This window comes from Podarcis pityusensis (assembly GCF_964106645.2).
Source record: "Podarcis pityusensis genome assembly, chromosome: 5".
Taxonomy (NCBI): Eukaryota; Metazoa; Chordata; class Lepidosauria; order Squamata; family Lacertidae; genus Podarcis; species Podarcis pityusensis.
Genome location: NC_138032.1, coordinates 35,763,394 through 35,779,934, shown reverse-complemented (window position 1 = coordinate 35,779,934; position 16,541 = coordinate 35,763,394). Strand labels below are relative to the sequence as shown.

The window sequence follows — 16,541 nt, the reverse complement described above, 5'->3', positions numbered from 1 at the left end:
CGATGCGGCCACTCTAGAGAGCCCCATTGGAGCTGTGTGAGTGGATTTGCAAGGGAAACAAGACCAAGAGGGCACTAATCCACTGCCACCCTGTCTGTGGCAGTTGGTTCAGTTTGCCCAGTGGTAGTACAGTGGGAGAAACTGGGGAAATTACAATTTTATGGCAATGTGTGGATCTTGATGGAGGCTTTGTGATTGCACATTAAAAGCCTTGTCTATTAAACATAAGTATGTTTAATAAATAGCATTGGAAACGTTAAAACAAATGGCCAAGTTTCTGCTGCCTTTTTCTGCCTTTCCATTAAAAAGTGCCCATGGGAGGTTTACAACAATAGAATCCACAATAAAAAAAACACCAGCCCACATAACATAATAAGCAATGTCACAACAGAGTAGTATAAAATTATACAAGTCTAATAACATCCAGCTTCCTGGACTTTATCCTCTATTGTCCTCTGAAACTGGGCTTTATTTCCATTTTCTTCCTCCTAGCAAAAGCTTTATTTTAGAAAAAGGATGTCATTCACCACAACCTCACTGATTTATCTGATAACTGCTGTGGGAGAGCGATGTTTGTGGTCTTACACACTACTGAGTATTTCACAATCTCATCTCAGAGTCACTCCTTTCCTCTTTCAACCCTCCCCACCCCCCATACCATGTCATATATGTAAAAAAGAAGGAAGAGTTAGATGAAGAGGGGGAAACTGACATGGAATTGATGAAGGAACAGTAGTGTAAATATTCAAAACTAGTTTGTTCCCAGTGTTGTATTACTTTAAGTTATTGGTTCCATAAGCTAAGCACAATGCTCCCCAAATATCTGCTGATCATTATTCCAGCTCCATTTATTAACTACACACCAACAGTTTTAAATTAAGCATTTGATCCTTAGGGTGACTTTTTAAATGGGGTTTTTCAGGCTCTGAATTCTAATAGATTACAGGGTTTTGTCAGGGCATTTACTTTGCCTACTCTATAATAGTTTATTTCTTATCATCTCACCATTTAAAGTGTTCTGCTATCTAATCTGCACTAGGCTTTACATAAACATGATAGATTAGCAGATAGAGTTAAGTCAATCACATGCCCCTTGTCCCCTTATGATAGCCTTCCTATAACTCTCAAGAGCCCATGTGGTGAGAAGCCTTATCTGTAAGGAAAGTTCTACACTGAACTGAAATGAGGTTGAGTTGCACTGCAGCAGGTCACACAGTATCTGTGTAATTTCCTTAGACACAACTCGCCCTTTATGAATCAAGGCTGGCCAGAGTGAAGTGACCACTTTAGGCAGCATATGATGAACAGGATAACCTCTCAGGCTTCTCTCCTGAACCCTTCAGTCATTCCTCTCTGTTGGGAGGACAGACATCCTTTCCAGAACTTTCTAATCTGCTTCCTTCATGTGGAGAACACAGTCTCATTGCCAGTGCTGAAGTGAAGCATACACACTCTACTTTTAAAGCACATTCTTTCAAATAACTCTGGACGCTGGGCACTATTAATGGGAATTGTGACTCTGTGAGGGGTAAAATGCAGTGCTCATAATTCTTTGAGGGAAATTGCTTTAAAGGGATTGTGCGTACACAGCCTGAAATTCAACTGCCTGTCCAGTCAGCTTCTGTACATAGAATGGGAGGGTGCCAGTTTGTTCTTTGCCTCAGGCAGCAAAATGTTTTGGGCAGGCCCAGCAATGCATGCCAGCATAACTGGCCAACTGCCACGGGGAAAAACATTTTGGTGTTGCTTAATCCAGTTAATCTTTCATGGCCGTCAGCAGGAATAATCATACATTCCAATCACTTTATGCTCACTTAACAATTCTGGTACAATTATGAGCAGGCACGGTATAGATTGAAAATGTGAGTGCTTACTAAGTATTTAGAAGTTCAAAATATTGTTACACTCCAGTCTCCAAGCAGTGTGAGATTCCAGGGGTACCAGGCACACTTGCCAGGGTCTGTGTTTCCTTGGAACATAAAGATACGGCAGAAACTGTGGTGTCTATATGATGCATGGTTTGTTTACACATATATACTGTACAACCTGAACCTACATGGAGAGTGCAGCGCATTCACATCCCAAGAGGGCCCTGATCCTTCCATTGCTGCAGCCTCAGATTCCAAGATTGTATCAGACCCTCTCTGCAGCCTAAAACAGACTGCTCATCTCATGCTCTGACTTCTCCCTCCCCAGCTTGCAAAACTGGCACTTTCCCCCGTTTGCTTAGCTCACCACCCAGAGTAATTCTGCCCTTCCCTCCTGAAACTCTGGCCTTTTGTCTCTGCTACCTCTCACCTCAGGGAGGGGCTTTCTCCATTTTTTGTCTGGCCCAGAAAGTATCTGTTAATGACCTTCTTAATGGGTTAATAGTTTGACCATTATTAGCTGTGTTCCTCCAGTGACCCACCCTCTATGCCAGGCGGAATCCAGCAGAGTTTAATCAAACCTTGATTAATTCTAACTTTGACTAAATCCAGGAATTATGGGGAGGATTAGCACCCAGGAGTTTAGGGATCCTTGCCCTCTCCAAACTTATAACAATAATGTGAGTATGATCTGTTATGCAAGCACAGCAGCCATTTGCAAATAGATCTCCATAGGACTTGGCAGAGCCCCTCCCTCCCAGTAACTGAGCACCTAGTGGGCAAGGTCTTTACAAAGAATGGGAGGCCTGAGAGTGTGCTTCTCATATCTGCCTCCACCCCTCTCTCGTGTGGCAGGGGGTGAGCTACAGCCGGTGACCTACACATACAGCATCAGGGGAGAGGAGATGCAGCTTGATATGGTGCCATGTGAACTTTCTCCCTGAGAATTTATGAGGACAACAGCATGAGCCAGAAGAGAGGATTAGTAGCATACCTCAATCTTACCCTTTTCAGGTATGTAAAGAATGAAAAGACTGAACAAGATGCATCTCTGTGAGCCGGTTCATATTACAAGCAGAAAAAGCGGAAGATCTGTAATTCTTTTCCTGCTCCTGCAAGAGGTGACATGGAACTGCTACAACACATCATGGTAAGATGTCACCGGGAGGTCATGGCCCTCATGGAAGGGAAATGTCAGAGTCTCCATGCTGTGGATTAGGGCTGAATCATGTCCCTGCCACTCCTACTTCTGCTTTTCCCATTTCTAGAAGCACATGCAACAGCTTTATGTGCACAAGGGAGTGTGGGTAGGGGGTGGATCTGTTAAGTCAGTTCTCCTTTCCAGAGTTCCTTTTGGACTGCAAAGCCAGCTTCCCCACCCAGACTTCAGAATTGATGTGACGCTGCTTTGCCAAAGCTGTGTAGTACACATTATACTTTTAAAGCATGTTCGAAGCACAATCTTTCCCGCAAACCCTGGGCGCTAGGGTTGCTGGAAATTGTAACTATTTGAGGGGTTAAAATGCAGTGCCCAGGATTCTTGGAGTTAAAGAATGGCCATTGAATGGGCATAAAAGATATATTTTCCCTCCTAAAAAGTAAGGGGAAATGTGTGTGCATCTTATGGAGCGAATGCAGGCTGCACAGCTATCCCAGAAGCCAGAACAGCAAGAGGGATTGCTGCTTTCACTGCGCAGCGATCCCTCTTGCTGTTCTGGCTTCTGAGATTCGGATTTTTTTTTTCTTGTTTTCCTCCTCCAAAAACTAGGTGCGTCTTGTGGTCTGGTGCGTCTTATAGAGCGAAAAATGCGGTATATGAATACTGACCATGCAACAAAATATTCATTTGGCATTAATTTTGCCACAACAGTAACAATAATTGCATACTGTACATGATAAACACACAGCAGTTGATACAATTTATTGATGTCTCGTTTTGCTCCCCTCATATGAAACAACATGCTCATGGGATTGCCTGCATTCCACATTAACTTCATATTTGGGACAGAAAGGGTGGTGAGAAAACTCAAAAAGTTGCTGCAGTTAAATGTCTCTGAATTTTTCTTCCTCTTAAATGGAGGGTGGAAAATCTGTGGCCCTGCCCTAATTTTTTTTAGGCAATGTTTTTATTTATTTTTGGTCTTCTCTCATGTAAGCAAATTTTAACATGCAGCAGGTAGTTATATTATCCATGCTGAAAATCCCTCTCAGGCAGAGGGTGACAGAACTCTGGTGACTTAAGACAACTGCACATTTCGGGTGATTACAGAAAACATCCATCTTACAACAACATTAGCCAGGGGTTTAGGGAAGATGGGAAGAAATCTACTGACTGACTAAAAAACAAAGGAGCCGTTATCATTTTGCAAATGAAGTGGACGGTTTGCTTCTTAATAGCAACTCCAAGTAGGATTTCTTACGTGTGTATGCATCATGTGACACAATTTGAACGGAAGGAAAAGAATAAATAACTGAATGGCAAGTCCAATAGCCTCCCAACCTTATGTACATGATTCCAGCCACTTAGAAAGCACAAAGGGCACTTGGCTGTAAGAAGTGATCAGGAGAAATGTTCCCCATTGTTGAGGAAAGTCTTTGCACTGAGGCAGCTGGAAAAGCCAGACAAGTGGAATGTACATTTGCCCAGCCCCTCTCTTCATCGTCTCATTTCTTCCCCTTCTCTGTGCCAGCTGTGTCCGTGAGAAGGAGACATGGTTTCAATAGGCAATTGGATGTCATCTTTCCGGTAAAAGCACGAAGAAGATGGCCTTCAGGAAGTGGCCAAAACTACAAATAGCAGCCACAAGCCAATGGGAGCGAAGGCTGGGATCAGTATTCACCACACATTTTGTTATGTCGGTCTAGGGGGAGAGAAAAAGAAAAATGGAGACTCAGAAATGTGCTGTCATCAATGCAATGTTTCACACTCACACAATCTGTGTTCTCACATGGTTCTCCAAATATTTCTAGCAGATGGCTTGGGAAGATTTCCCACCTTTCTCTGCAGGTCACCAGCCCTAAAATATTTCCCTAGAGCCACCAAAATTACCACCACCATTCTGTTTCCCAGTCGTACTGAGACCCAAATCGCTGTGCATTTTATCCATTTAACACTGACAAAATGAATCATATTATTTTTTCCAGAAGTTCTCAGTATCATCCTTTTCCATCCTCCTTTCTAAAATAAAATGCTTCCTGTAAAGATTATACAGTAAGCATCGTCACTGCCTGTTTTCAGCTTTGTTCTTTCATTTACAGTGGTACCTTGCTTCAGGTTCCATACGCTTCAGGTTACATACACTTCAGGTAACAGACTCTGCTAACCCAGAAATATTACTTCAGGTTAATAACTTTGCTTCAGGATGAGAACAGAAATTGTGCTCCGGCGGCGTGGCAGCAGCAGGAGGCCCCATTAGCTAAAGTGCTGCTTCAGGTTAAGAACAGTTTCAGGTTAAGAACGGACCTCCAGAACGAATTAAGTACTTAACCCGAGGTACCACTGTACTTGATCTGAATAACATACCCACAGCAAGGGACACTTAACACTCAACGTTACAGTTTTTTTAGCCTGGACGTGCTAAGAACCATAATGTGTGATGTGAAGGGCATGGGCACATATCAAGCAAATGGCCAGGAGACCATCTCCCCCCTCCCCCAAGATCCTTAGCAGCAGATGTGTCTGTCTGTCTCATAGCACATGCAGCAGCAGTCCTAAGCAATTCTGTGCTCATGCGCCTCGAAGGGATGAAAACTGGATTCATAGCAAAGGTATTGGCAGGTCAGGAGCAAATGAGGTTAGTAGAATTGTGCCGGGAGCTTGATGGCAAATATAGTCAAGGTTGCTGCAGGTCAGTGGGAAAGCTTTGGGAGTGTAGAGCTAGTATAATCAGGATCACTGCAGGGCAAAGGTGGATTGGCAAAGCTATAGCTAAGGGAGTAAAGTAAAGCATCAGCTCTGCTGAGAGATGTCTCCTCCCTCCATCAAATGTCCCTGGCAGCAGCCATTACATCAGGCTATAGCCTAGGGAGAAAAAAGAAGCAGGCCCACACCGCTAATTCGACCAGCAATTTGTGGCTCCTCCTCCCCTTGATCTGCTACCATTCCAGCTAGTCATTGTAATGAACAGCGAATGCCTATTTGCTTTTCATCCCTTCTCTCTACCCCTCCATCCACACATCCTTTTTTCCTTTTGTGCTATGTCTTTTAGATTGTAAAAATGAGGGCAAGGGCTTATTATTGATCTTGCTGCTCCAGGAGGGCAGGGTAAAAATGCTTCAAATAAGTAAACATAGCTCCATAAACGGGAATTCTATCCAGTATTTAGCTGCATTCTTCTTCTTCTTTGGTGATCACTCGTAGCCGAGTAAGATTGTCTTCCATAAACATGGTTTTAACAATGAGTCCGTAAGTGACTGTGGAGGCCAATTCTGGATCCTTCCACAGTGGGAACACTGGTTTCCGGGCAGGAGTTGATCATGGTGTGGATTTGCCAAGCATGCCTTCCTATTAGCACATTTCTCCCTTGCATCCTGAGTTCGAGTGTCTTCAAATCCCATGACACCTTTGGTAAAGGCTGTTCTCCAACTGGAGCGCTCACAGGCCAGTGTTTCCCAGTTGTCAGTGTTTATACTACATTTTTAAAGATTTGCCTTGAGACAGTCTTTAAACCTCTTTTGTTGACCACCAGCATTATGCTTTCCATTTTTAAGTTAGGAATAGAGTAGTTTCTTTGGAAGACGATCATCAGGTATCCGCACAACATGACCAGTCCAATGAAGTTGATGTTAAAGAATCACTGCTTCAACACTGGTGTTCTTTGCTTCTTCCAGTACACTGATATTAGTTTGCCTGTCTTCCCAAGTGATGTGTAAAACTTTTCAGAGACACCGTTGATGGAATCTTTTGAGGAGTTGGAGATAGTGTTTATAAGGCATTGTACCTACCGGTAGCTCATGAGACCATTCTGTTTTTATTCATGTCAGTAATGTGTCCGTAACTTGCACATTCGCTCTTTAGAAAAGCTTACCCAGCCTCCTCTCCTCTTCATCCACGTCACCAAAGTCTTGCGTACAAATTCTCCCAGGCAATCCACAATGGTATGGACCATGGCTGGCTGGGCGTGTCTTACACAGTCCACAGCAAGGCCTGCTGCCACAGCATAGAGAGACACTACTTTACCCCACGTTATGCCTGCAGGAAGAAGGGGAGGGGAGAAGAATTTCAGCATACGATTGTTACAAAACTGGTGGGAGAAAGGGCCTGACCCCAGCCCCAAACTCTAGTCACTATGCCATTAAACCAGATGCTCTACTATGTACTAATCTCTGGCCTCCCGAGCCTTCCAATGCTACATGCCTAGATGGCCTCAATTTTGAGAATGGATAGCATCATCTGGCACCCTGAAGTGGTTGGTTGATAAGAGACAACATCTGAGGTAATGAATGATTGTCGTGGTTGTGTGGAATGAATGGTGAATGATATTGGGCCAATAGCTGTATGAATAATGTTCATTATGCTCGTAATGTTCCCTGACTTTTTTATATTGATAATCGTGTTTATGTATATGGATGCTATTTATGTATTTGTTTTGTTTTTGTGTAAGTCACTTGACATGGTTTTTATGGAGATTATATTACATTTAGGTCATTTTTATCGATTGCAAACTGCTTCAAGATCTTTAGATAGTGAGAAGGCTATAAATGAAAATTATAAATAAATAAAGATGGACAGCATCAGCCTGCCTTGACTCATCCATCTGGCAAGGATTGATGTGCAACCCAGCACAGGCTGCTTGATAGACAATCCACCTGGCTGGCTTCTCCTCCTAAATTCAAGAGAATCCAGGAGCACAAACCCTTACCTAGGAAATTTCCTATCCTCTATGTGAAGTGCTACGAGACAGAGCTAGCTTGGCCATACAAGCAAACAAAAAAGCCACCTTGGACACAAGTCCACGTTCTTAACTCTTTTAGGCATGGTAAACCTCCCATACAAGGAGAGTGTACAATAGAGGCATTTAAAATGTCATGAGGTTCTTGACCACACACTCTGATCAAAGCAATGTCAGCAGCCCTGTTCTGATTATGGTGATAAGATCCTTGAGCCGAATTAACTTGGTGTTCTCACAAAACCCAGCTGGTTTTTTTTACCAAAAAAAAAAAAAAAGAGAGATCTAGGGAGGTAAATACCCCAAAGGTTGTATGATGTATGAATACTGTATAGTCAATGTCTAGTTTGGTAGAAAAACACACAGAAATTCAAGATATTATCAGTTTTTCTCATTATCTACTGCCTACACTCAGCAATAGTGAATGAGGTGCAGTATGTAGCAAGAGAGTGGAATGCTGATCAGCCAGTTAATCTGGCCTGCAGCAGAGCTTCCTGTTCAGAAATGTGCACCAGCTAGACAGAAGTGCCCTCAGGGGGCAATTCCAACCATTCGTACTAGAGCTAGTATGAAGTGCCCTCCTCCCTCATCCCTGATCATTGGCCATGCAGGTTGGAGCTGTTGGGAGTTGCAGTTCCAAACATCTGGAGGGCACCAGTTTGGAGAAGACCGTCTACTGCTGCTGTCAAGAAACCAAACAAAGATAGCTACGCAGGTTGGGTGTTCCCAATGTGTTTCCAAAATATATCTTTAATCCATGAAATATTTATATTCATTTTTGAAGGCTGCTCAAAAGAACGAGCTCACAAAAGCAGAAGGGTTCTTTTGAGCAGCCTCAAGGCAGCTGTGTTTGTTTTCAAATGCAGAATAGCTCATTTTATCCTCTTAAATATAAGCAGCACCCATTCCTTTTACAGAGTGTGCACCTGTTCTTTATTTTAGATTTAAAAAAAGTAAGGTTTACAGACTGGTTTTCAGCAGAGCCTCCATAACAGAATTCAATTTTTTAAGAATACAATAAAATTATTTAACCAAACATTATGATCCCATAAATATGTACTTGGAGTAAGCTTCACTTAAATCTGTGGGACTTGTTTCTGATTAAATGGACTGAGGGCTGGGGCTCAAGACTGCTGCTGTGCTTTCACAACAAGAGAAGACAAAAGAGAGGTCTCTGATGACATGGTCCTGTAAGCAGAATCCAAGTTCCTGGTTCTTGTTGTAAGTTTTTTTTTTTTTTTAAGGAATGAAAATTCACAACATTTGTGAATACAAAATCTGAAGAAGTCAAGAAGGCCATGTGAATCTGGTCAATTTGCTTTAAAATGCAGATTAAATGAAATCCTCAAGCATCGCTACCAACAAGTTACTGTGACAAAAACTTTAAGGGACTAGAGCAGAGGTTTCCAAATTGTGGTCCACAGACCATCAGTGGTCTGGGAGCATAGGAGTCAACTCATAGTGACCAAGGTCCCTTCGGCCCCCCCCCCATAAAACATTTGAGGGAGCTGCCCCCTCTAAGTTGACGGTCATTGCCATTCAAATAGTGTGCACACCGTGTCTTGTGATCAGTTATGCAGGACACAGATTACCTGGGCCCCCCAATATTTTATTCAAGTTGGCACCCCTGTCTGTGAGCTTCATTTTGTTGCTCCATGGCGAGTCTGTGGATTTGTGGTTGAAGACAAGAGATGGCACATCCATCACATTACATATTCCTGTTCATTTTAATTGTGTTTTTGTTGATTCTTTTATTTCTTATATTGTATTTCATTGTGCTTCAATTTGAATTCTATGGAAAATTATAAAGCACAGTGCATAACAAACACTACAACAGGCAGAAAAATCATTAAGTGGTTCACCAAGACCTTCACCAGTTTTCAAGTGGTTCATGGAGGCAAACAAAACAGTTTGGGGACCAGTGGGCGATAGTCCACTTGATCAGCTACACCTGATGAAACAAACTCTAGTCTATGGCAGCTTATGCCATAATAGATGTGCTAAGTCTTTTAAGGTGCCACAGCCCCATTGTTTCTGATAGCTAACGCAGGTGAAATATACTCAGAGTCGAGAGTGGATTTCATGCTCTTTATTCAGCTCATAGTGGTGAGGAGGGAATGAAAGTCCCCTCAAAGTATCTGCTTTATATACATTATTTACACAATGGGCTGCATGTGATTAGCTAATTCCGGAATTCTCCTGTAGTCCAATCAGGTTGTGGAGTCACTTCTATCTGGAGCTGGATTGGGTGGCTCCTGCCGACCAATCATACTGCTGCATTGTTCTAGGACCAATCAGACTGCTGTATTCTGAACCCTATTGTTCTAGGACCAATCAGACTGCTGCAGTTTGGATCCTATTCAACTCAGTACATAACAGCAGGCAAGACAATTTCCCATTCTGTTTATGCCTACTATTATCATGAACAACTTTCCTCCATTTTACAACACTCTGCAGTACAAGGGCAGTGTCTGACCAGCATTTGGGAGCTCACAGATGTGACATAGACAGCTTGCCTGTTCCTTTGAACCCTTCCCGCTCTTGCCTGCCCACAAACAGCAAGAGGCACCAATCCACATCCAATTAAAAAAGACTGCCACCAATTCAGAATCCAGTTGGGCAAGAGACAACTGTTATTTCCAGAGACACTTAAGAATACCACCACTTATTTATATTTACGTATGTGTTACCCTAATAAAAGCAAGCGAGGAATAAACCAGAGGGGAGAAACCAGCAGGAGGGAGGGCTGTCCCTATGCATCTCCACATCGCAGAGCTAAATTTAAAAACAAATATCTGTTTCAAAGCTGGCAAGCAATGCCAAAAAAAGCTGTCTCTTCTTCTGCTTTAAAAGATGCCAGATGGAAGCCAGCTGTGAAGCCAAGATATGTAAATATACTGCACAGCACAGAAGAGAGAACAAATGTGAATAATCTGGAGGGAGCCCACCTGCCCTGGCCTCCCAGGTACTGGAAAACAGCCAGGAAGCCATGTGAGGGTAAGTATCTGGTCTGTCTCCAAGGTCAGAAAACCACATTTCCCTTAGCTAAACAAATAAGTCTACCAACTTCATTATCAAAGTACACAGCTCTCCATTCAGACCCCCAAACAAACTTCTCATGAGTTGTATTTAGAGATGGGTGAATCTGCCAATTTCGGTGACTCTCAGATTATTTTTCTCAAAGTTAAATTTAGTTCTCATTTCCACATCAGTTTACAATTCTCTCCCCCCACCCCACCCCGCAAATGTCTGGCTCCTGTGTTCCAGATTTTTGAGGAATGTGAATTTCGAAGGCTGCCATGTTGTTTCAGAAAGTTCAAATTAGATTGATTTGCCATTAAATATGAACTCAATCTAATTTCTCTCTTGGATTACGAAAAGGGGGTTGCTTGTGGGTTTATAAGAAAGGGAACAAACGTTATACAGACAAAGCATGCATACTTTGACCATGGCTTCTTGCTATTCATTGCAGACAGTGCCTGAATTAAGAACTAGAGCTTGCTAAATCCAGCATTAGTATTACCTGGCATGGTCCGGGGGCATGTGTGGTTTGCTGCAAAAGAGGGAATGCACCACCCAAAAGAAGAAGACAACGGGACACAGATTTGCATCAAATTTTCAATTTGCATTATTGAATTTATTCAGATTCAAATTTAGGGAAAATACTTTAATTTAAAGAAAAAGGCATCTCACTATAGAGAGGCAGGCCATGACCAGGATGGGGGAGAAATTTGATATCATTCACATCTAAAGAGAACCTACCTAATTTGCATTTTCCAAAGTAATAAACAAATCAAAACATAACCATCCTTTGAAATTCACACTTCTCTGAATTTTGCAATGCAGTCCGGCCAAATATTGTGCACAAAAATATGTATACTAGGGGAAAGCATGCATTAAAATGTTTATATTAGTGAAACTAACATACAAAAAGCATTATATTAAGGGAAATCACTTTGCTAAAATCTGTATATTTGGCAAAATTGCAAAAAAAAGAATAAAAAAATTTGAATTAAAATTCTGACAAAGTTTCATAAAGACTTTTTTTTAAATCACAAATTGATGTGGAGATTTGAATTTAAGATTGAGGAAATGAGAAATTGAGACAAACCAAAATTAACAGATATGCCCTTGCCTAGTGCACCTGATGCCTATTCACTCTGTCTTCCAGGAGCTAACTGTTAATGGACAATTTCAAGCCTCCTGCTCCCTTTTTAGGATTATTTATCTTTAAATTGCTCAGCCCTTCAACCAAAGGGCAGATTCAAACAGAGAACTGTTCTCTAAAAGCCCTTCCAGTAAAGGACCCAAGTAGGAAACATGGTCACCTTAGGCCCAGATTTCACCTGACAACTGGATGGAGAGTAGTAGCCTCCATCACAAGTGATGACTGAGGCAGTTCATGGCACAACCTTGGACCATGACAGGCAGCTTCTATTTCTGTCTTGCCCAAGGGCACAATACACAGCTGTCTAAAAGCACCCACTTAAAAGCCTTTTCCTCTGAGCTAAGTTAGGCCAACTGCTTTGAAGAAGTTTGCTTTATTGTGTTGAGAGTCCTTTCACACAGCGAAAGCTCTCATTCAGCAGCAGTATGAACAACATGGCCAGTTTTAAGACTGACCAGACTAAACAAAAACCTTACCCAAAGTTTTGTGGACTCCAACGCAAGCAGCTCCCACAGACATTCATTGGATGTTTGAAATCAAGCCCAATATTTGAGATTTATAGCACAAACACAGGAAGAGGGCTGTCGCCACTCTTGACCTTGTAGTCAAAATCATCAGTGTGTTTTTGAAGTCATAGCTCTATGTATTTAACATGTATTGAAAGAGGCAGAAAAAGAAAAGAAAGATCAGTTTTCTTCTTTTAAACAACACCCATATATCTGGGGTGGCTGAAAGCATGTTAAAAGCATTTGTTGTTGCTAGTTGGAGAGCTGAATAGGGATACTCTCTTGCTCATAGTTTCTAGTTCCTTGCCCAAAGCAATGATTCTGCCGGTTGGATTCAGAGGCATAGAAAATAATTATCTGGATTCAGACTAAGCGTAACGGATGTAGCGTTTTATTTTCTAGTTCCTTCCTTGCATAGCACCACAAGCTAACTCATATTTTTTCAAGAATCACCATCTAGAAGACTTGCAGCTAAACTGCAAGGCAATAATGCTTTAAATAAATCTAGCAGATTAGCTGTACAATTGTACCTTGGAAGTCCGTTCAACTTCCAAAACCAAAGTGCTGCTTCTGATTGGCTGCTCCTGCAGCCAATCAGAAGCCCCATCAGATGTTTGGCTTCCAGATCTTTTAAATTGTTTTTAATTTTTATCTGTGTTGTTTTAAATGAGACCATCTTGGCTGTGCACCCTGGAAGACCTGAACCCTGCCTTGCTGGCCCTTTCCCATCTGGCCTGGCAGAGTGGAGTGCTGACTGACTCCAGCTACAAAAGCTGAAGCTGTTGAACAGATTCTTGGGCTGGAGTACTGTTTACGGGGTGTGTGTGAGAGAGAGCTGTTGCTGTTATTGATACTCTTGTTGTATCTTTAGTTTTAGATCTTATGATTTACATGGAAATTGTTTCCATTTGGTTGTGTACTTTTTGATGTGTTTTATTTCTTGTTTATGACTTCTGTTATTTTTGTAATTATGTAAATCTTGTCATGTTGTGAGCCGCCTTGAGCATAGTTTCAACTATGGAAAGACAGCATACAAATAAAATAATGGTGGTGATGATGACTGTACTGTGATAGAGCACAGCAGGTGCAGTTGAAAGGAAGTTATGTGGACAACAGAGCAGAAATCAGCCAAAGGACCATAAACTCATCCTATGTGAAGTAAACAAATGTATATTTTTCAATCCTCAACCCTTTAAACACCAGAATGAGTAATCAAGAAACTTCTTCACATGCCCAAAAAGAAAGGACATGTATGTAACATACACTTTGTATCTGACACAACATGCATGTGTTTTGTATCCAGTTTTGAACCAGAGTAAAAACCTCTCCCATCTGAAAAGTCACCATCTTGGTCAATTTTATGCCCCCTGCAAGATGAAACCCACAGTTCTATCTGTTAGAATTCCTGATCCATGACTGCAGTCATGGGATTGTTGTCTATCACATGGCGGTGTATGTTTTGACTCCACAGAGTGGGAAGTGACGGAGACAGGATGTTTGTGTTACTGTGTTCCGTGAAGTGGGACTATTGTCCTCTGTTCTTTTTCTCTTCGCTGTCTGATGCTAGAGAGAGAGGGAGCCATGTTGCAGTCCTCCGTGTGTGTTTATATGTAAATAAAGTAGATTAGCCAAAATGCTGAGTTGCTGAGGTCTGTCACGCGAAATGTGCAAACTCTGTGGATCCCTAAGTGTGCTGGTGTCGGTTGGCATCGGTCACTGTGATGTTAGGGTGGAAGAAAGCTTTTGAAGCTCCCAAACAATCGACCAGGAGGGAGAGAACAACTTAACTAGGAGCAAGCCCAGCTGAACACAGTGGGATTTACTTCTGAATAAATATGCAAAGGGTTGCACTGTAATTTTACCCATACAACCATTTTCTGGAAGAAAAGCAGTTTTTATTTTATTTGCAGTATGTGTGTGTGTGCGCGCGTGCGCGTGCTAAATCAAACATCTCATTAGTGCAGAATTTTAACATTGAAGTCCAATTTCTGAAAGCGCTCACTACAGCTGCTTTCTATCCTTAATTGCTGGATCTGGCATTGATTTTTCTTCTTCGAAGAGTGGAATGTCTGGGTGAGGCATGACTGAAGCTCTTTATTTTGCTACTTTTAACATTTAAGTTTAACTGTTGCTTGCATTTTACCAGCAAAGCCTCCACCATCTCCTCAGAAAAATGACATTGATTTGATTCCATCTAGCAGCTCTTAAAGGCCTAGATGGGTCGCGTTTGATTCACAGCTAGGGTTGCTCAATGCAAAAGAGTTCTGAGCTTCTCAGTCTTTAATAATATATAGAAGAAAGCACCTCTTCTGTCACTTGCTTAAATTCCCTCTGCTACACAGCTCTTAAGGGTGCAACAATCCTGTCCTCATTTACCCCTGGTCACCCTACTAACTACAAATGAGGTGGGATATACTAGTCATTTCTAGGAGTCAGTGTGTTTTGTACCAGAGAATGGAAAATAAGCCTGAATCAGAGTGTTTGTTTTGAATGACTACTGCATCTTTCATTTCTGCTCAGAACACATTCAGCGGATGGCTCTGAATTGCCCAGCAGGTGGGAAGAGATTCCTGGAACATTCCCCTGGTCTGTCAACTATTGGAGGTGGGATAGCAACAGGAAATAACAGGGTTGGAGCAAATTTCTACTGTCTTACTTCAGAGCTGTCCATGTATCCATTAACAAGGAATTGCTTATGTGCACTACACCCCACAATATGCATTGGGCTACCCACTATAAAGGGACGCGGGTGGCGCTGTGGGTTAAACCATAGAGCCTAGGACTTGCTGAACAGAAGGTCAGCGGTTCGAATCCCCACGACGGGGTGAGCTCCCATTGCTTGGTCCCTGCTCCTGCCAACCTAGCAGTTCGAAAGCTCGTCAAAGTGCAAGTAGATAAATAGGTACCGCTCCGGCGGGAAGGTAAACAGTGTTTCTGTGCACTGCTCTGGTTCGCCAGAAGCGGCTTAGTCATGCTGGCCACATGATCCGGAAGCTGTACGCCGGCTCCCTTGGCCAATAAAGAGAGATGAATGCCGCAACCCCAGAGTCGGCCAGGCATCCCTTTACCTTTACTTTACCCATGATATACTTCAATATGCAACTGGCCCCTTCAAGGTGCAGCAGTGTTCTCTCCAAAAGCATTGCTTTCATACAATGTGTTTGGACACACGATGCTTCCAGCCCCGAATAACCTTTAAGCAACTCCAAACCCATTGCCACCATACTCAGAGTGAGGCAGTGCTGGTTCAATGTTTTCTTTTTAACAAAAGTCACTCTCAAGTGAGACCCTCCCTTCAAATAATTGGAAATATGAATTGACAGGTGGAAATACTAATAAGAACATAAGAGGAGCCATGCTGGGTCAGGCCAAAGGAGGCTCATCTAGTCCAGCATCCTGTTCTCACAGTGACCAACCAGGCATGATTAAGCAACATATAAATGCCTTAAATAAAATAAATGCATACCTAAATAAAATGGGAATCTGCATGCCAAAATAAGCTTTGGGCAGCCCCAAATTATTTAATTTATTTATTTAGTAGCTGTTATAAGCTACTTATTTTTTAAAGTTAATTTATTAAGTTATTTTTTAAGTTAATGCACAATATAAAAGCAATAAACAATATAATCAAAACTGTAAAACAATAAAATAAAAGCATACACAAACAAAAACAGGAATTAAAACAAACAAAATAGAGGGTTCGATCTTATGGATAAGAGTGACATCCCTTTAGGGTAAAATAAAGAAACTGTGTTACCACTACCGATAATAGTAAGCCCTAGCTATGAGAAACAGTCAGAGAATTATTCCTCTCGCAAGACAAATATGGTAAAATTATGTCCATGTCATCCCAATTCCTCTGCTCACTTTGAGGGTAGAGAATTTTGGAAAGTCATTTGTGCACAGTTGTACCCCAGACTGAAGCAGTAACCTGGCAGCCATTAATGTGTCCAATCCCAAGAGTCAAAAAGAGGAAGAAACTAGAAAAACAGAAAGGTATTTTTTATGTAACAAAGTCAGTCACTGCTGGGAGTGTAGTGAGATCGAGCTCAAAAGCAAGGGATTCCCCTGCTGGGAGGAGAGAACTGGGGAGTGGCTACAGCATCTCCTC

The 16,541-nt window shown here is 42.1% G+C and overlaps 1 protein-coding gene and 1 long non-coding RNA gene across 3 annotated transcripts in view; one reads left to right on the top strand and one right to left on the bottom strand.

Annotated features, from left to right (window-relative positions):
* Positions 1–3,774: 3,774 nt before the first annotated feature.
* Positions 3,775–16,541, bottom strand: part of BOK (BCL2 family apoptosis regulator BOK) — a 29,972-nt gene continuing 17,205 nt past the window's right edge. For both annotated transcript variants that reach the window (XM_081006629.1, XM_081006630.1), the window contains exons 4-5: positions 6,896–7,059; positions 3,775–4,729 (exon numbers count right to left, since the gene is read on the bottom strand). In XM_081006629.1, the coding sequence (XP_080862755.1) occupies positions 4,604–4,729; positions 6,896–7,059 (290 nt within the window). In that variant the 3' untranslated portion in view covers positions 3,775–4,603. The remainder of the gene's footprint in view (positions 4,730–6,895; positions 7,060–16,541) is intronic.
* LOC308477763 lies at positions 7,066–15,955 on the top strand. Its single transcript, XR_013986699.1, has 3 exons — positions 7,066–9,806; positions 10,139–10,753; positions 14,951–15,955. It is a non-coding gene; the product is annotated as an uncharacterized lncRNA (long non-coding RNA).